The sequence below is a fragment of the Pleurodeles waltl genome, chromosome 11, assembly GCF_031143425.1.
Source record: "Pleurodeles waltl isolate 20211129_DDA chromosome 11, aPleWal1.hap1.20221129, whole genome shotgun sequence".
NCBI classification, from domain to species: domain Eukaryota; kingdom Metazoa; phylum Chordata; class Amphibia; order Caudata; family Salamandridae; genus Pleurodeles; species Pleurodeles waltl.
This window is the reverse complement of record NC_090450.1, coordinates 585,978,900-585,999,395: the sequence shown is the minus strand read 5'-3', so window position 1 is coordinate 585,999,395 and position 20,496 is coordinate 585,978,900. Positions and strand designations below refer to the sequence as shown.

General features: G+C 44.8%; 1 protein-coding gene across 3 annotated transcripts in view; it reads left to right on the top strand.

Annotated features, from left to right (window-relative positions):
* The window catches only part of PLAT (plasminogen activator, tissue type), an 85,297-nt gene that overhangs the window by 41,900 nt on the left and 22,901 nt on the right, over positions 1-20,496 (top strand). For 2 of the 3 annotated variants that reach the window (XM_069214094.1, XM_069214093.1), the window contains exons 2-7: positions 2,141-2,224; positions 3,691-3,733; positions 6,262-6,390; positions 10,327-10,437; positions 10,880-11,054; positions 17,833-17,924. In XM_069214094.1, coding sequence (XP_069070195.1) covers positions 2,168-2,224; positions 3,691-3,733; positions 6,262-6,390; positions 10,327-10,437; positions 10,880-11,054; positions 17,833-17,924 — 607 coding nt within the window. In that variant the 5' untranslated portion in view covers positions 2,141-2,167. The remainder of the gene's footprint in view (positions 1-2,140; positions 2,225-3,690; positions 3,734-6,261; positions 6,391-10,326; positions 10,438-10,879; positions 11,055-17,832; positions 17,925-20,496) is intronic. The other variant, XM_069214095.1, reaches the window with a different exon arrangement.

Genomic DNA, 20,496 nt, shown 5'->3' with positions numbered 1-20,496 from the left:
CGGTTCAGGGATCCCCCAGCCCTGCTCTGGCACAAAACTGGACAAAGGAAAGGGGAGTGACCACTCCCCTGACCTGCACCTCCCCTGGGAGGTGCCCAGAGCTCCTCCAGTGTGTCCCAGACCTCTACCATCTTGGAAACAGAGGTGTTGGGGGCACACCGGACTGCTCTGAGTGGCCAGTGCCAGCAGGTGACGTCAGAGGCTCCTTCTGCTAGGCTCTTACCTCTCTTGGTAGCCAATCCTCCTAACCTGGTAGCCAAACCTCCCTTTCTGGCTATTTATGGTCTCTGCTTTGGGGAATTCTTCAGATAACAAATGCAAGAGCTCACCAGAGTTCCTCTGCATCTACCTCTTCACCTTCTACCAAAGGATCGACCGCTGACTGCTCCAGGACGTCTGCAAAACCTCAACAAAGTAGCAAGACGACTACCAGCAACATTGCAGCGCCTAATCCTACCGGCTTTCTCGACTGTTTCCAGGTGGTGCATGATCTGGGGTTAGCCTGCCTTCACCCTGCACCAGACGCTCCGAAGAAATCTCCTGTGGGTCGACAGAATCTTCCCCCTGCTAACACAGGCACCAAAAGACTGCAACACTGGTCCTCTGGGTCCCCTCTCATCCTGACGAGCGTGGTCCCTGGAACACTCTTCCAGGATTTCCTGCGTGCACAGCCAAGCCTGGGTCCCTGACACTCCTTCCTGCAGTGCACAACCTTCTGAGTTGTCCTCCGGCGTCGTGGGACTCCCTTTTGTGACTTCGCGTGGACTCCGGTTCACTTTCCTTCCAAGTGCCTGTTGGGGTACTTCTGCGGGTGCTGCCTGCTTCTGTGAGGGCTCCCTGAGTTGCTGGGAGCCCCCTCTGTCCCCTCCTCCAAGTGGCGACATCCTGGTCCCTCCTGGGCCACAGCAGCACCCAAAAACCTCTACAATGACCCTTGCAGCTAGCAAGGCTTGTTTGTGGACTTTCTGTGTGGGAACACCTCTGCAAGCTTCATCGCGACGTGGGACATCCGTCTTCCAAAGGAGAAGTCCCTAGTCCTCTTCTTTCTTGCAGAACTCCAAGCTTCTTCCAACCGGTGGCAGCTTCCTTGCACCTTCAGCTGGCATTTCCTGGGCTCCTGCCCACTCTCGACACTGTCACGACTATTGGACTTGGTCCCCTTGTCTTACAGGTACTCAGGTCTGGAAATCCACTGTTGTTGCATTGCTAGTGTTTGTTCTTCCTGCAGAATCCCCCTATCACGACTTCTGTGCTCTCTGGGGGAAGTAGGTGCACTTTACACCTACTTTTCAGGGTCTTGGGGTGGGGTATTTTTCTAACCCTCACTGTTTTCTTACAGTCCCAGCGACCCTCTACAAGCTCACATAGGCTTGGGGTCCATTCCTGGTTCGCATTCCACTTTTGGAGTATATGGTTTTTGTTGCCCCTATACCTATGTCTTCCTATTGCAAACTATTGTAATTCTACACTGTTTGCATTACTTTTCTTGCTATTACTTACCTAATTTTGGTTTGCGTAGATATATCTTGTGTATATAACTTATCCTCTCACTGAGGGTACTCACTGAGATACTTTTGGCATATTGTCATAAAAAATAAAGTACCTTTATTTTTAGTAACTCTGTGTATTGTGTTTTCTTATGATATTGTGCATATGATATAAGTGGTATAGTAGGAGCTTTACATGTCTCCTAGTTCAGCCTAAGCTGCTTTGCCATAGCTACCTTCTATCAGCCTAAGCTGCAAGAAACACCTCTGCTACACTAATACGGGATAACTGGATCTGGCACAAAGTGTAAGTACCTCTGGTACCCACTACAAGCCAGGCCAGCCTCCTACAAGCAGTGCCGAACATTCGCTATTATTTGGAGGGCTACACAGTAACACACATTTCTGACAATCTCTCTTCAAACCTTGATAGTTAGGACAAAAGCAGCATGCGTTTCCTCAGAGATAGGGGTGATAGGCTCAAGCAGTACAAGCAAAGACAAGAACACTAAATAATAATATTCTCAAACCAATTCAGAAAAAATACATTAAAATGTAAAAAGCAAAATAAAACAAAAATGTTTAAGATAGAATATGGAATGGGGACATAGTGTTTCTTACAGCATTTTTCATTTTGCATTTTTTTTCTCTAGGCATCTGAAGAAAATCCCGGACTCAAGATGATCTTTTTCTGCTTCCTCCTTCTGCTTAAAGATGTCTCCTCTTCAGCTCATACGGTAAGACATTCTCACAATACTCTTGCCTCAGGACCTTGTGGAGTGGGACCTTCAGTACATTCCTGGCCCCAGGCTCTAAGACTCAAAGGAAAGAGCGTTCATGACACCCCAGGCTCTGTAGGTCAAGCCCCTGAAGAGAGGTATCATCATTGCAACCTTGGTCCATCGCCATGAGACCGCAGAGAAAGCTGTGCTCTTGACATCTCTGACCTTGGCCAAGGCTGCGTAGAAAGGGACCTTCAATACATCCATGCCCTGGTGCTGGAAGATCAGAATGAAATGGTTGCTCAGAAGACACCCCTGGCAGAGGCAACCGGTAACTTGCAAAGATGGACTTTCAGTGCACACACCTGGCCGAGGCCTCTTATACCCCAATTAAAAAGGTACTCAAGACACCCATGACCCTACAGCCCAAAGCCCTGTAGAGAGCTTCCTTCAGTAGACCCCGGACCAGAACCCCGAAACAAATGAAAACCAAGCTGTAAAGCTACCCACGACCTAAGGCTTTGAGATCCTAGAGAGTGCAAGCTCTTGCTAACATCTGTCCCAGTCAAGAGCAGGGTAAAGAGCCCCTCAAAAAACCCCTGGCACTAGGCAACGTTACCGTGGAGTGAGATAGACACAGAGCCCATGCAGATTTCATTGACCACTGTCCCAGTGCGAACCTCACGGAGTGTCCCTATAGGACCTCGGTGCCTGACCACTGCTCTTGCAGTCAGATCTGGGACTCCTCCTGAGCTGAGGGCGTTTAGAACAAAGCACTGAACCAACCATTTTCTTTTAGAACATATCAGGGAACATGGTACTACCGTTACGTCTGAAAAATCCATTTATGAAAGGCAATTATTCTGTCTCTTTTTGTATGGTAATGTCTCAGTATCCCACAAACTGCCTCTGACTGGGATTATTCTAATTTTAAGTAGGACAACGTGGTTTGAATTTTTATAACATGACCCTCTTTTTGTTTCTGGACCCTCTATTCTCCCTCAGCAAACTGATCTTTGTTTTAAGCATAACTTATTATGTTGGTGTGGTCAGCATGGTGTCTTGCTCTCTAGTGCTTAGAAGCAGCAGGAGCACTATTACATGAAGTTTGTCTGGAATCCGGCCATGGAGGTCATAGGCTAACACTTTCGTAATAGGCCTGCTACAGTAATAATCGAGAGAACTATCAGGAAAAACCATTGTGCTGAACCTCTGGGATCTGTGTGACCGAAGGCATAGCTCTGCAGTATAAGGCTCAAGCTGTGAGATGTTATTGTAATTATGTATATGCACTTCTACGAAGTGGTGGGGTAGGGTGTCACCATCGCTTTCCCTTTACAAATGGCAAGATCATAAAGATGCTTTGATAAAATGTATGATATTATTTTAAAGATGGAGGTGTCGTCACGGGGATATGAGTCATATTGTAAAAGATATTAGTAAAATCATAAGCTTATAAATGTTAACTTTCTTTGCTGTAGGATCTTCATCTTCGATTGAAACGTGGAACAAGGACATATAGAGGTGAGCTATTGTATCACACAGGAATTATGCAAAGCATAGAAGACACTTTGTGGTGGCCTTTGTTGGGTTTTGGGGGGATAATGGATGCTCTAAGCAGTGGACTGATGAAAGAATTAACCTTTTGTCTGTAGCTTCAGTCATTGGGGGTACTGGCAGATGCAGAATTGGCAAGAATTTGTCTTAGTTTCTTATATCGAAACCTCGGTCATGTACTCCATTCTATATCAAAATCCAAATAAATCAGCGTTAGGTTTGTGGTGTTATAGTTATGGGTTGCCATTAGGTTTTCTTCTTAGGGTGTGGCCTTGAGGCTGAAAGTTCATGTTGGGGTATGAGGATTTAGTGGTGGACGGTTGAAAGTTAGTATTTGATTTCCCCCCCCAGTGATAGGTTATGACAATATTGTTAGAATTGGCATAGAGCTTTGGGTGTTCCCAGGTCGGTTATGGGTGATGGCTAGCAGCAATTTTTATTTGTCGCCTAATTCAAGATGTTAGCATTGAAGAGTAGTCCATAGTTTATCAGGGTTTCCATTTGCAGACCAAAGATTGACCTCAGGTTTTGTGGCTTTGTTGTTTGGCTGTGGCGTTAGGGTTAAGGTGATATTGATGTTTGGTGTTTGGAGTCTGTTTATACCATGTTACCAAGCAGACAAGCAGAGAGGGATATATATGAAGTCAGATTGCAGGGACTTTAAAAGCCTATGTTGTCATGATTGTCACAGAGGTTTTAGGACCCTTGTCTGGTTACTTATTTATTTTAGCAGTAGGATTTTTGGGAATGTGTTTGGTTGTGATGTTAAAGTTAGAGGTCAGCATTTGGCTTTGTGGTAAGGCTTAAGTTAGTGGTGGGTCTTTTTGAGCTTAGTGGATGTGTTAAGCTGAAGGAGCTTGTTTGTTCTTCTGGCGTTCAGGTTTTAGATTTGGATCACTGACCTAGTAGAAGGCGAGGAAAGCCCTACGCTCCAACTTGACGACTAGCAGTGAACCCTTTGCTCAGTACTAGGGATCCGCAACCTTTGCTTAACGTTTTGTAAGCTAGCCGAGTTCAGGAAAAAAGCTGAAGGAATAAGCACAGAACACAATTTGCAACATTTGAGGAGATAAATAATGTATTTTATGGGCAAAGGAAATTCCATAGTACCAGATCAGTATTAAAACCACCACTTCTACACCTAGAACTGCAAGTAATAATAACAACAGAATAATACTGCAGTTGAGATTAAATAGAGCTATGTCTTTAGTAGCGTTTTAAATATCTAGTCCCAGAGCAAAGGCTACATTTAGAATCCAATTAAGGTTGATGGAGGTACAAAAATGTTCAACAAAATTACATCGAAGTATGGAGATTCTTAACAGAATAAAGCTCAAATCTGAATTAGTCCTGGAGGGGGCTGTGCGAGCATATGGTTAGGGTTCAGCCAACTGAAAAAGTTACCACTGCACTTAGAAGATCTCTCTAGCAGACTCGAAGCATTGATGGCAGTCAGTGAACTCAATATCCTCTGGATGGGTGAAATTAAAATAATGCTCTGGATGAGAGCTGGTGTTGGCGTGGGCCAAATCACAATACAATGTCTTCTGTGTGACACAAACGTTAGTTAGTCATTTTACTAATATCTTTGCAACCCGAAACGCAAATATAGTCTTCCAATTCTCTTCATGGCAAAACAAATTCAATTCCCTTTCTGATTAAGGGCCTGATTACGACCTTAGTGGATGGGATACTTCGTCACAAACATGACGAATATCCTATGGAACTTGCAAAGTGGCAGGCGGAATATACGTCACTTTTGTGTTCGACTATCCTATCCGCCAAAGTCATAATCAGGCCAGAGTTGTTTCTGGGAGGTCCCTGTCTTCAATGAATGCAGCCCAGAAATTGGACCAAACACAATTCACAGGCTGCTTTAGGTATTATTTTATATAGTAAAAAGTCAAATTACAATTAAAGACTTTGTGTAATTTACAGCATTTCTAATAATGACACTAAACTGAACCCATATACAATTTTTTGTGGTGTGTCATATACTTCTTGTTACTTAGTGTAAGGCTTGCCTGCATAGTGCTCACCAGTCTTCATTGGTGATTACAGTGGTAACCAAAAAGGGTTTGGCTGCAGGTTTACTAGTCAAAATGTAGGGCCAGGAAAATGCAAAGAAAATACATGGAGGTTAGAAAGTTATGCTAAGGCTCACAGGGATTGTTGTTGATTTCTAGTGCTAGATTGGTTTACGGTAGGAATAATACTTGGGAGCTCATTGTCAGGGTCTGGTGTTAGAGTTGATTTCTAGCACAACACTTTTTGTGTTCAGGTTTCTGTTGCAATTTGGGGTGCAATTTGGGGTGCAATGCTTGGGTTAATTGCTGCTACTAATGTTACCCTGAGATGTGTGTGGTTGAATTGCATGAGAGATGGGAGGATAGTTGTACACCTTTGGGAATAGCTATAGAGTTGGTTTCGAAGGATGGTGTGGGGTGTTTGCTGGAGGTTTTCTTTCTAAAGATTTACCACATTAATTTCCCCAGAAACTTGCACTGAAAAGTCTTCCAGTCAGATTTACCATCGAGGAGAGTCCTGGCTGCGCCCTGCAGGCCGTCGGGTGGAGTTTTGCCGGTGTGATGGGCAGACTCGTTGTCATACTGTCCCAGTGATAGGTGGGTGCCTAAAGGTTTGATGATTAGCTTGTTTCTGGTGAGTTGAAGGCCCCCTTCCTGCCCCCTTCTCTGGATGCAAGATCTAGCTCACTTCACCCACCTGGGATGCTCCTTGAGCGGGGAAGGTCCACTCTATAAAAGGCATGCACACAAAGAGCAGAAAATGTATTCAAGGGGTGTTGACCTAATCCCTAAAAAATCAAATTCGCTTTCTATTATCACACATTTAAAAGCTGAGCTGACAGATTGAACTATAAACAGTGAATACTTCAGATTCTTCTATATTCCTCAGCATTGAGCATCCCAGGCATTGACTTCCTTAAAAACGCTACTGTTCCTCCATACTTTTGCTGCCAGAAATTGACTACCCCACCTGATGAACATGGTGTTTTATTTTAGCCCTGAACACCCCATGCTGACAGTGCCTTCCATAATTACTCTGACATTCTTAGTATTACCCTTGCTGGATATCTTTACCATACTGAACGTGCAGAAGTCATCCGCAGAGTGATATTGTCACCACCATACTAACTCAGTTATCAATCCAAACACTGATACTGACTTTGCTAGTCATTGTGTCTAACCAACACTGCCAGATATCTTCACAATTGACCAGCCATAGTCCTTCGTACTGACCCCTCCAGATAGTATCCCTCCTACAAGGACCCTAATGCTGTCCCTGCTATTGTCCATGCAAAGCCTACCAGAAATGATCGTCATCATATTAACAATGACAAGCACCTTTCCCCTTCTGACCCTACCCAATATAATTTATACTCATGATGCTGCTGCACAAAACTCCTGTAGTGACCAAGCCGGACATGTTCCCTTTCTGATGATACTAGTTCCATCCCCAAAATGACTTTCAGACTTCATTTCCCCATAATGAAAATGTAGGTACCATCTACATAGCAATCTGATAAGTAATTTATTTAGGATGTTAGCATAGCACATTAAGACCCTAGGTACAACTGAGTGCCACAGCACTTTCAGTATGGTTTGTTAACAAAGACTATAGGCTTGGTGCATTTCAACTGAGAGACTGTATGAGGGTGGAGGTCTTTCTAAATCGCGGGGTGTTCAGTTTAGCAGAATTTGGCTTCTCAGGATTTTCTTTCTGCTGTGGAGCCAGAGTGTTTTGGGTGTGAGCAGATGGACTGCCTTATGGTTAAAGGATGCACTCTTATATGCTGAGAGACGTTCTGGAGGAAACCAACTAGGGATGCAAGGACAAGCATGGTGAGCCAGTATTGTTCCATATTAGAGACCTGTGGAGATGCCGCATGAAGGTATGCTTTGAGGGAGGAAAGGCAATATTTGTGCACATCAGTTAGGAGGGCATTACCATAAATTATACGTAAAATGACTGAGGTAAGGGCGGTAATTTTCAAATCTTGATTTGGAAGGAAAGGAAGGCAGAGACTATGGAGATGGTCTAACTGGAATGTGGCATTTCTGGATATCTCTTTGGCATGGAGATCAAGGTGGAATGGTTTGAAGCCAAAGGATTTTGCTTAGGCGATCAATTTATATATAAGTACAACCTCCTGAAGTTGTTTGTTCTGTCAGTGAGAAGGTCCTGACCTTTACTGGGTGGGAGCAAGAGAAAGTCTATCTTTTATGGGTGAAACCTTAGTTTCAAATTAATAGTCTACTTTTCATTTCCCTTCAGAGGGGATGATAAAACATTGAGGCTCTTTGCGCATTTAACTCTAATATATAGTTTGGCGCCATCCACGTACTGTAGAAAGAATACACTGTTTTGTTAAGGATTTGCTTAGTAGATCTACCTGAAGATTAAAAAAGCAGTGAGGATGGACCTGTGGGGAAATTTTTTATAGGACTTGACCTGAGAATGAGAAAGAATTCCCCATTTTGATGCATTGTGTTCTGTGTGAGAAGTATGGCCTGAACCAGTTTCGTACTGTACCTCAAATACTCATTTTATTGCTTAGGATTTTTAGTGGGATTTTGTAGTCAGTGGTACCAATGGCTGCTGATAGACTGAGAAGGATCAGGAGGAAGGAGTTTCGTTTATCAAAAAAGATGGAGGGCACCAACTATCATTTTGAAGATGGAGGGTTCAATGCTGTGATCAGAACTGAAACCAGATTGAAAATTTCCTAAGAAATGATAGTTATTAGTGTAATCCTTTAGTTGATTGGCATACATAATTCTGTGATCTTGGAGCGGACATAGAGGTCCATGATGGGCATGTAGTTGTCAAGCAATTTCAGGTCAGCATTAGGTTTCTTAAAAAGAAGCTGATGGTGGCCCATCCTGAGGGAATACAGGTTAAAGCCATTGTTTAAGGAGGAGTAATCACAGAGGGGAGAGGGCATTTGAGTGTTCCTTAGCTAGAGACGGTGAGATGAGGTCTGAAGAGTCATCAGATAGCTTAGTGTTTTTGAAGTCTGTCTGCAGCATTTCAGTGGTACTGCGGAGGGTTGCAGTGTACATTTGGTTACGTCCTCTCTGGTTGCCAGCATTTAGTTAAAGAAGTGGGAGGCTAGGTTTTTGCATTTAGATTCCTTGGGGATAACTGGGGGAGTTCTGTATATTGATACTATATGATCTTGAAAATTTCTCAGGAATGTTTAGGAGGGATTTGAACTTTAAAGTTCAGGAAGGAGGACTATGCATTGTGCATTGTTTGTAAGATTTGAGACCGAGGAGGTGGACAGATGTGGGGAATTTTCTTCATCTTCTTTCAGATGCTCATTAGGTTTTTTGCATCTTGTTAACAGCGTTGTTGCATCAGATTCACATTTTCATAGATCTTAGTTATAGCTGTTGGGAGATTTTTTGTTCATGGTGCCAGAGAAGATTGGAGTGGTCCGCACTGTGATCTGTGGGTAGTGTTTTTCATACAGATCAAAGAATCTAGGTCCTTTTTTGTCAATGTGTTTAATGTCTCTTTAACATACTATTGCATTTTCTAGTTTAATATGTTGAGGGAATGGTGAGATATATATTTTGAAGGAAATTGGTTAGTCCTTTGACCAGCCGATTTGGAGAGGTTTCGATAATCCTGGGTGGTATGTTGGAGATTTCGGGGTTGTATGTTTTGCGAACATCCGGTCCAAAATGGAGACCTTATTATAGGGAGAGACGATTCAATTGTGGGATGAGGAGGGTGGATGCACTTGTGGGATAAGTTGTTGTATAGGAATGATTTGAGCTGCTGAGCTGTAATACGTGAGTATCTTCGTTCTCTTCGAAATATGTAGGTTGAAAACTCACCAGGAAAATCTGATCAGAGGAGGGGTGAATCTGTGGTATATTCAAGGATGTCTTTAGTGGAATTTTCTCTACTGCTAGGCAGGCAATAAAGGATGTTTATCCTCAGAGATTTAAGTGTTGTGTTGATAATCTAAACAGTAGGGCACTGGGAGATGGAGGAGTTAAAATGCTTTAACTCTTTGCGTAAGGGAAGTCACATAGTTCATCTCTTTTGAGATGTTGAATGTTTTATCCTGCTGTTAAGTTAGTATCAAATAGTGGGCAGAAGGATGGGTTGAACCTGGTTTCAATGATGGTGATAGCATCAAGCTTGTAGACTGAAATGAGAGCAGATATGGATGAGGCATTTAAAGTCGCTAACCTATAATAGTCTCATGATTTTACCAAATAAACACTCCCTTACTGACGCTGCCAGACATCATCCTCCCCATGCTACACCTGCTGGACATCATTCCTCTGTACTGATCCTATGAGACACCATCCCCATATTGACACTGACAGTCATCATTTCCACATACTTGGCCTGGCCAGACTGATCGTGTGAGACACAGTTCCCCTACTTTACCATTGACCTTGCTGATTCTGCTGACCACCCACCCACCTTCATGCTCTCAAATCCACTCTTCCAAATTATAATGACCTCCTGCTTTCACTTTTTTTTCTCTTAATCTCAGTGTTTTTTTCTTTTTCCAGGCTGCCTTGAGCAGAAATGCTACAATGGTGGTTATTGTCGCCAAGCACTTTACTCTGCTGACTTCCTTTGTCGGTGTCCCAGAGGTTTTGCTGGGAAGCTGTGTGAGATAGGTGAGTCTGATTCAAATGTTTAAGATGTAAGTGTGAGACGTAAGTGAATGAGAGACCTTGTCTGGCCTGAGGAGGTATGTGCACAACTGGAGGCGGCACGTTGTACTTGTGTCATAAACCTGTATGGAAATGAGCTGGCTGTGTGGTGTGGGGTAGGCATTTGCCATGACTTCAGCAGGGAGATTTGGGGAGGGGAGCTCTCTGGTCTAGGGGAAGCACTTATCATGAGTTACCGTACCAGGGATTTTGTGAGGCCGGCTGTGTGGTGTGGGGTAGGCACCTGCCATGACTTCTGTAGGGAGAATTGGGGAGAAAAGCTCTCTGGTCTAGGGGAAGTACTTAACGGGAGTTACCATACCAAGGCTGCTGTGGGGAGATGAGATGTGTGCCTGGGAATGGGGCACAAGGCAGGGTTGACCATTGATCTTCTTCTCACCTACAGATACACAGACTACCTGTTACCAGGACTCAGGTGAGACATACCGTGGCACCTGGAGCCAGACAGAAACAGGGGCTGATTGCCTGAACTGGAATTCAACTGCAGTGGCACAGAAAAGATACAATGCACAGAGGGCTGATGCTATCCTGCTGGGACTGGGCAACCACAACTACTGCAGGTGAGTCAAGAACAGTGGTCATTGGTATCCGGCAGAGATGTTCACCCTTACAGATGACCAGCAAACAAGCAACTACTTCACAGATGCGCTTGTCATGCTGTTGCATGGTATTATACAACTATATTCTGGTTGAAATATCTCTTACCTACTAAATCAACTACCACTATATCATAAAGGTATGTAGATGTGAAGGTAGTTAATGCAGTGGACCCAATCTTTTGTAGGCGGATATTTCAACAACAATACATACATGCATACTTACGTACAACATACAATACATACAGCCCTTTGCAAAATTGTCTGCATGGTGGGTGCTATTCTACCTTTCTGCATACAAGCACCCGGGCTTGGAAACCATTTATCTGCTGTGCTGCAAAGATGGTGCCTTGTCTGCCTCTGTGGAGCAGTCGTGATGGAGTTTGCCCTTATGGGCCTCAGTTGCTCTTGCCTTAGAAATGTTCATTGCTTTCAAGAGAGCTTTCAAGAGGGTATCACATGAAGACTTGCAAACTTTATCATAGGAAGAAAAAGGTATCATCCTTCTCAAGAAAATAGGCCTACTTTCTTGATCACAGAAAGTCTTGCAGCTCTGTTCTCTGACTCTCTCCTCTTCTTTGTCTATGGAGCCTGATCTCAGTTCTCAAAAAGGCAAAACTGGACTTTCCATCTCTCTCTGCTGACTTGGCACAGATTGAAGCTTTCCAATTGGCCATGCTGGCAACACTCAAGATGGCCTCTCAACCCTATGCATGATTCCACAATGAGGGGTTGATTCTGCTGGTTAGACAATTCCAGCCTCTCTGGTCTCATCACTACCCATCTATGCACATCCACAGGCTTTGGCTTTGGCACATGTTCCAAAGAAGCATAAGACTCCTAAGGCTCTGCGACACAACTTACAACACTGATGCTTTCTACTGTGCTGATTTGGCACCACTCGCAAAACTTTAGAAGTTGCCTGATATCCAGTGGGAGAAGAAAAATGTTTGAGCCTGTTTTCAGGATATGTCCCTAGCTCAATCCCTGTCCAGGCCCAAGAGATTTGCCTGTGTGAAGGACCTTTTTAGATCAGATTCAGATTGTTTGGAGATGCCCATTAAGAATAATTGGCACACAGCAGAAAACAATTCATAGGCTGTCAAACTCCTTCTGACACAGATTCTGGCCTCTGTATAGACTTTCAAAACACCAGTGCAATTGACACATCTCCAGAAGGTGGCATTTTCTATCCTTCTATTCCGCTTTCAGAGAAAGCCTGATCATTTACCTCTGTGGTATCAAAAGCAGCAGAAGCACTGGAATTTTCAATGTCAAATACAGAAAAGAAATTCAACACACAGATATCCTACAGCCATTAGTTTCAGAACGCTTGCTCGCTTCCAATGACAAACTTTTGTACCCAGTTATCATTACCTGGGAGAAGATGTTTGTGAGCTCAGTAGTCCATAAATAGATCAGAAGGCGCCATAAACAAGGGCTATCTGATATGTCCTTGTACCCTTCACCAGATAGTCTACAGATGAAGTCTTCTGCCGAATTAAAATCAAACAACTTTTGTAAGGCCTCCAGTCCTCCGGGACTGGGTGTCGAAAAGACATGGCTCTCTAGGCAGAAAAGATGTTGCTTTTGACATCTACCCACCGCACCGCTGACTCCACATGACTTCTTAGCCGATATGTCTGCATTTTGCTGAAGTTGGCAAAATTGTTGTTATCAACCTCCCAGAATATATGCAAAACCCATTTTCAGATCTAGTTAGTGATAGTTCCGATGTTTAAATAAATATTCTGAAGTGCAGCCTAGACTCCACTAATAGGGTAGAGCTGATCTATGGCCAGAGAAGGTACTCTGTGCAGACAAGCCTAGGTGGGCTCCACAGGCTTTATGGAAAATGTCCAGGCAACCCTCAGAAACATGTGTTTAATGGCTAGCTCCTCTGAGAAGAAGTCTGACTCCCAGCAGCTACATTGGTCCTTGCGGGGCGGGGACTGTCCTCTGGAATGCCTCTATCAGCACTAGCAGCTCCAGTTTTCCCCACCTTCTACCTGGTCTGCTACTTCCAAACCTCACTGACTTCTGCCACCTCCACCACCAGCTTCAGGTATGGGGTTTGGTCTCCCACTTTGTTACTAATTAGGAGAGTATTACAATGGATCCCTAGGTGCTCCAGCTTACTTGAAAAGAATGCACTCCTTCCTTCCTTTTCTGCCACCCTCAGACTGCCCTCTTTTTGCAAGGACATGCTCTTGGCACACACCTTGGTTTTAGAGTTGGAGGTTCTGGCCATGCTGATCAAAGGAGCCATATAAGTGGGGCCCATGTAAGAGAGGGGCAAAGATTATTCAACAAATTGTACTCGGTAATGTATATATTACACAGTATTCAAGTGGATCAACTTAACACTGTAACTGTCCCCCCTACTGTACCCATGGTCCCCATATAAACACTATGGCGGTCATTCTGACCGCGGCGGTCGGCGGTCGCCGCCCGCCAAGCGGTTCCCGCCGAAAGACCGCACCGCGGTCAAAAGACCGCAGCGGTCATTCCGGCTTTCCCGCTGGGCCGGCGGGCGACCGCCAGAAGACCGCCGGCCGGCCCAGCGGGACAACCCCTTCAACAATGAAGCCGGCTCGGAATGGAGCCGGCGGTGTTGAAGGGGTGCGACGGGTGCAGTGGCACCCGTCGCGATTTTCACTGTCTGCTAGGCAGACAGTGAAAATCTTTGTGGGGCCCTGTTAGGGGGCCCCTGCACTGGCCATGCCAGTGGCATGGGCAGTGCAGGGGCCCCCAGGGGCCCCACAGCACCCGTTCCCACCATCCTGGTTCCGGCGGTGGACACCGCCAGAAACAGGCTGGCGGGAAGGCAGTCGGAATCCCCATGGCGGTGCTGCAAGCAGCGCCGCCATGGCGGGTTCCCTGGGCCAGCGGGAAACCGGCGGGAAACCGCCGGCTTCCCTTTTCCGACCACGGCTTTACCGCCGCGGTCAGAATCGCCTAGGAAGCACCGCCAGCCCGTTGGCGGTGCTACCGCCGCACTCCGCCATGCCGGTCATGGACCGCCAAGGTCAGAATGACCCCCTATGTTTGAGTTCTTTTGTAGCATGATAAAGGTAACATTCTTATCTTCATCTTTTGCCAAAGTTAAGCCCAGCACCAAAAACCTCCTACTGAGTCTCTTTTTTGGGGAGCAGGGACAAGGCCTAATAGTTTTTGTTTGGATTTCAATGTGAATGCCCAACCTGATGCCCTATTCAGGTTTGTGAGGACCTGTTGCCAAAACATGGCAATCTCTGAGCACATCCAGACTATGTGTATAAAATCTTACTTGGGGATCAAACATCTTCGACATTTGTCTGAGCCTGCGGTATAGATTCTGTTTAAAGTGACCGGGGAGAGATAAGTTTTATGTATAAAGTTATAATTTGTTAGTTTAAACCGTGCATTGGGAGTATTCGTATGTACCCCATCATGGATGCGTTCCCAGTCTTGTTGAGTCAGCTGGTCCAAAAGCACCTCATCCCACCAGGCCTGCACTACGAGGAGCTGTCGGAGACAATCTGCATGTAATGCTCTATAGAAATGTAATATCAAATGGTGGCCACCCGCCATATCAAATAGAGTGTCAAGGACAGTGGACTCTGGTGGGGTATCCGGGAATTCAGGCCACATACCATGCGCTGTGGCAGAGAATTTCTGATACTGTAAATATTGCCCATATCCCAATGAAAATGAATCAACCGCTTCCACATATGTTATGAAATGATTCCCTGGATTAAGATCACCCAGTGTAAGGCAGCCCCCCTCCCTCCATCTCTGGAGTGACATGTAGTCAGCAATTTTACAAAAGGGTTGCAGTATCCAGATGTTAAGTGCTACATGGAATGGGGCTCTTTGGAGCACTCTCTTCAGGGTCTCTTCCCAGAGCTGAGTTACGTGTCGAACTGTATAAGGTGTGTTCGGGGGACTCTAGAGCCATCCATCAATAAAATGGAGAGAGATAGCTCCCCATAACAGCCGTCTAGTAATCTAGCCTCCCAGGACTCCTCTTCCTCCAACCAAGGAACAGGGTGTTGAAGGTGCGTGGCAATCTAATAATATTCCAGGTTCAGAACCTCTATTCCTCCCGAAGGCCACAGCCGCTTAAGGGTGGCCAGAATGATCCGTTTGCGCTTATTCACCCATAGTACCTCAATCATAAGGGCATCAAGGACTTGGAAATATCGCCGGGGGATATAAGGCAAATAAACCTAGTATCATTATTAGTAGTGTGTTTTCACCATCAGCTAGAGCATTTGGTTGGTGTTTGTGGATCTCCAGGATACAATCCTTCCCACGCACAGGAGGTACTGCTGATTCACTATGGGGGCAGTTCACTATGGGGGTAAAGCACTTCAGTTTGTGGGTCAGCCATTCGGTCTGATGGCCATTCCGCAAGTGTTCACCAAAAGTGTTGGCTCTGGTGCACTCATGGGTTCAGTAGTTCATATATTTCCATACTTGGATGAATGGCAGGTGAAGGGGCCTAGGGTCAGGACATCTTCAGTGTACCATGACCCTCTTTTATTACTTGACCTTTACCATAATCGTTCTAAAGCCCCATCTCACCCGAAGGAACAGACTGACCTTCATAGGTGCAGTGTTGAGCATGACCTGCAGAAATGCCTTTGCTCCTCCTCAGATGATTGCAGACATTCAGGATGTGATTCTGATTTTTCCTAATTGGGTTCTTATCCCAGTTTTGCTAGTCTTATACCTGCTAGGCCTTTTGGCTTCATGCATGCTGTTTTTCATACAAGGAAGATGGTTTATGAGAGGCCACCGGTGGTGCCTAAATAGGCTGTGGCTGAAGTACGAAGGGAGCCTTTGGCTGTTCTTTCGAATCTGCCCATTTATTCCCTCCTCGGTCATAAGGAACCGCGGTCAGGGATGCCTCCTCATTGGACTGGGGCACCCATGTATGTGACATGACAGCATGGGTCCTTTGGTCCATGTCAGTGCAGCAGTTACACATAAATGTGTTGGACTGGGCCTGAAGAATTTACTCCCTTCTATATTAGGGAGTATCATCCAGATCCTATCAGACAACACAGTCACCATCCACTATATGAACAGTTAGGATGGGCTGAGGTTCTAGACCCTGTGTCAGGAGGCTTCACTTCTGTGGTTATGGGCTTTCCAGAAGGACATCTTTCCAGTGGCAGCTAGTATTATGGGGTCTGTGAATGTGAGGGTGGATGCACTGAGTCGTCTTTCACTTGAGGCCCACATATGGAATCTCCACCCTGAAGCAACATTGTTGATCTTCTCCAAGTGGGATGTTCATATTTGGATGTGTTTGGCATGGCCCAGAGAAAGAGCTGTCCCAGCGTTTGTGCACAACACTGCCATCCTAATAATTCCCTTGGGGATGCCTTCAGAATCAACTGGGATCCGTTTCATTCAATCCAGATAATCTCACTTCTATGAAATGTCCTCCAGAAGATGTAGAGAACCAAAGTCAACTGATCTTGATTGCCCTAGACTATGTCAGGAAGTTTGGCACTACCGATCTCTTGGGACAGAGCAGTCGGTCACCTCCGCTTCTCCAGCACAGAGTGGAACTGCTGTTGCAGCAGCATGATCGGGTCCTCCACCACACTCCTCTGAAGCTGTACATGTGAAAATTGAGCAGAACCAGCACGAGACTTCTCCTTGCCAACATAAGTGCCTTAGGTTAGTTTGGCAACCAACAAACCTACTCAAACGTATTTATGCAGGCTACTCGTCTACATCTTCCTCCTGGTGCGAGTCAGAAAGCTTGAACCCTTTTCCATCTTGTCTTACAGATATTCTACATTCTGATCTGTCTCTAGGTAAGCAGAGTTTCATGGATACCACAGTAAAGTGTTATTTAGCAGCTTTGTCTTCCATCATGCGTCTTTTTTTTGTTTAAAGACATAGAAATGCGCCAGAAAATGTATTTCTGTGAAAGAAAATACATCTTTTAAGTGCTAGAAAATAAAACCACATGCACAACCAACATGAGCCATGGAGGGAAAGTTAACCTTTCAGATGAGGGGTTGTTTTTCAGAAACTTCACCCCGCCCGGGGGCCACACCAAAAACTGTGAACCCCTTGCAGTCTTCATATGTACATATACCCTTACACATAAATAATACAGACTCTGACAAACTTTTTCTAAGATAGAAACACCCGAAAAGAGCTGGCAAAAACTCCCTTCCATCCACTAAAACAAGAGAGAACTGTGGTATAAAAAAAGAATGAAAGAAGGGTTAGAAAACAATAAGAAATGATTTCTGGGAAGGATGGTTGCCTTTTTTTCTCTCTCACCCACCAACAACTGATAGGATGCTAGAACAAGGCCATCCTGTCTTCAGAGATTGTAACCAGAGAGCTGTCACTTTAACAGGGCACAATCTACACTGGGCCTACTTACCATGAGAGTAACTCACAACTTCTGTGTACACACAAAGCTACTTAAAAAGAGGCCAATGTACTCTTCAACTAAGAGTTACCAAAAGCAGATCTCAGTTTGGCAGACAACTTGTTCCTTACTGTCTAGCTTTCTGCTAAGATTTGATGTTGGAGTTTATGTTTTCACTTGATGCAGCCTGTCTAACAGCCTCTGCCGAGAACTGTCTGGCAAGAGTGCCTCAAAACTGGAATCCATCTGTCTGTTTCTGAGGCTGTCTGTGCGTCTGTCCTCATAAAGAAATAGTGGTGTCTGTCTGTTGAACTCTAACTGCTGTAACTAAAATATTAATTTTGTACTTTTCAGGAACCCTGATAAGGATTCCAAACCGTGGTGTCATATTTTCAAAATGGGAACGTACACCTGGGAGTACTGCAGCACCCCAGCCTGCACTAAGGGTAGGTATCACAGCAGCACCCAGGACCTAAAGAGACGTAATAGCCTTTGATTACGCATCAGCATGCCAGCGTGTAGCGGGTAATACCACTTACACTTGCAGATCCCAGCATCTTCCAAGTGTATGCACTGACACTCACAGCATTGTAACGTGTAATGGGAATACACACAGGCCAGCACAGGTTGCACTGCATCGCCCAGACTGTACATAAAGTAAGCCTTAAAGACTAGCTCAGAACGAGTCATTAATCTGGGTGTCTTTGACCTCCTGATTGCACAGCAGATAGTGCCCCTGGAAGACACCAAACAGGGTCATAATTTATACCTTGACCAAACAAGGTAATATCTCAAGCCCTGAAAGGGACCGGCCCAAAGTGGATACGTGGGAATCCAGGGCCACCAAATCAAGCCCTGCACACTACATGACTGTCTACCCACCCAGACCCCTGTAACAGGGCATCTGTTGTTGCCTCTGGTCATGCCTTTCAGAAAGTAGTTTGTCCAGCATTAGAGGGCAACCAGAATTCACAACTGGGAGTTCAATGCCATCAACTTAGCAAGCTCATCACCTAATACCACATAAAAGCGGGTAAACCTGACCCTGCTTGACAGCCACAGAACGTAATTGTTGAGTTATGTGTTATTCTGTTTTCGCTCGGCCCCAAGGCTTAAAAGCTGACGGCCTCCTCTCTGACATTAACGGAATCTCACCGCTCCAGAACACACTCGCCTCTATGTTCATCCCATCTGCCTCGTGGACAGTACTTATGTGCCTGAACTGTCCATGGCCCATGTGCATTCAAGTCCACTCTGTGAGGTGGCCTCCTTGACTGGCCACAGACTAGTTCTTTCAGATCGCAAATCTGGTCTCAGTTTCCTCAAATATCGCAAATAATCCTACTCCTCCACACCTGCCCAGAAATCATGACACTCATGCAAATTCACAAAGTAATTCTTTCTTTTTGGAGCTGCCTCTTACAGGGTATGTGCTGAACATACTGGGAACAGTGTGACCACCCCTCTGCCAGGGGTTGGCTAACCTGCATCCTTGGGCTTTCTCTGTCTGTAGCATATCTCTCATAATGAACCATCTCTTCTGAGCTCTCAGACATGCATAGCAATTAAAAGTAGATAACCCTGCACAAGGCCAGTTCCATCCTTTCCCTCTCTCAGTCCATCCCAGAAATGGAATTGCTTACATGATAACAAAGTGGTGCTTTTATAATATTGGGTCTGATTTAGATCTTGGCAGGGGGAATGCAGGGGAATACTCTGTCACAAACGTGGCATATATCACGTCTGCCATATAACGATCCCATTGTCCGTGAAAGGGCAGAAGGACTTGGGTAGACCCACTTGTCAGTAGAGTGTTAAGAAGGTCAGTCAGTTTGGGCAGAGTCAGTTACATTCTAGCCTGGTGCCTCTGAAAGGGTGGTTATGTTGTGGTTCAAGGGTCTGATAGACCTCTGCGATATAAGGACCCAAGCGATAATGTTTAATGGCCCACTGATGAGAAATTAGGGTCCATAAGATGTAGTTTGAGGAACAAAGTTAAGAGGCGTAACAATCCAGAAGAAGGCATTTAAGCATTCAGGGGATCATGTTTACGTATTGGACAGAGGAGGTATAAATGTAGAAGAAATTAGGTATAAGGCTACACATGATGGTGATTATGGGGCCAAGAGATGACAAAACTGGGTTCAGGATGTAAAGTGTAACAGTCATGTAATGTTTAGGTTTCACTGAAGCAGGTTTATTCTAAAGGTTCATGAAAGGTTCATGTTGTCCATTATAATGGTCCATGTACTAGGTTTGAGGGTCGAAAGGCTGTGTTTTAGAGTCAGGAGTCAAGTTGAGAGGAGGAAGAAGATAGATTGATAGTTAGAACAGATGAGGTTTGGGTCCAGGAGTTGACGTTTAGGCTTTAGCTACTGTAGTTTTCAGGGCTAAGAGATAAGCTTGATTGTTAGAAATCAAGGACAGGCAATTTAAGGGACCGGGTAAAAGGTAGAGATAAATCTAATTATTTATTAAGATTAATATATAGGTGATGAGGGAGAGGGGGGCAGACAATGATATTTCAAGGTCGAGTAGAGGAAGATTAAGAAAGTAAAGAATGATGTTTGCAGTCCAGAGAGATAAGATTTATTGTTCCGTGAGATAAGACTTTTGAGATCAGAAGCTGAGCTCTAAGCATTCCGTAGAAAACATTTAAATCTCCAGAAATCTAGGTATATAATTTAGAGACAGTAGGTTTAAAGGTCACAGAGTTTTACGAGTCCAAAAGATGAGGTTTACTGTTCAAGGGCTGGCGCATAACAATTTGATTTGATGAGGTAACGCTATACTAAATGAGTACACATACCAAACGAAACACAACACCCAGCATCTAAAGCCTGATTGGCTCACTATCTGCAGAACATGATGCTTGTTAAAAATCACTCCCTTTTAGGTAGGGCAAAAAAAATCATCATTGTGTTTATTGTTCCCCAAAATGCATACTGCACTGTGCATCGTGAATAAATGTGCCCCTTGATGGATTTCGGCTAACTGGCCAGCCTTTCTCAAAGGGAT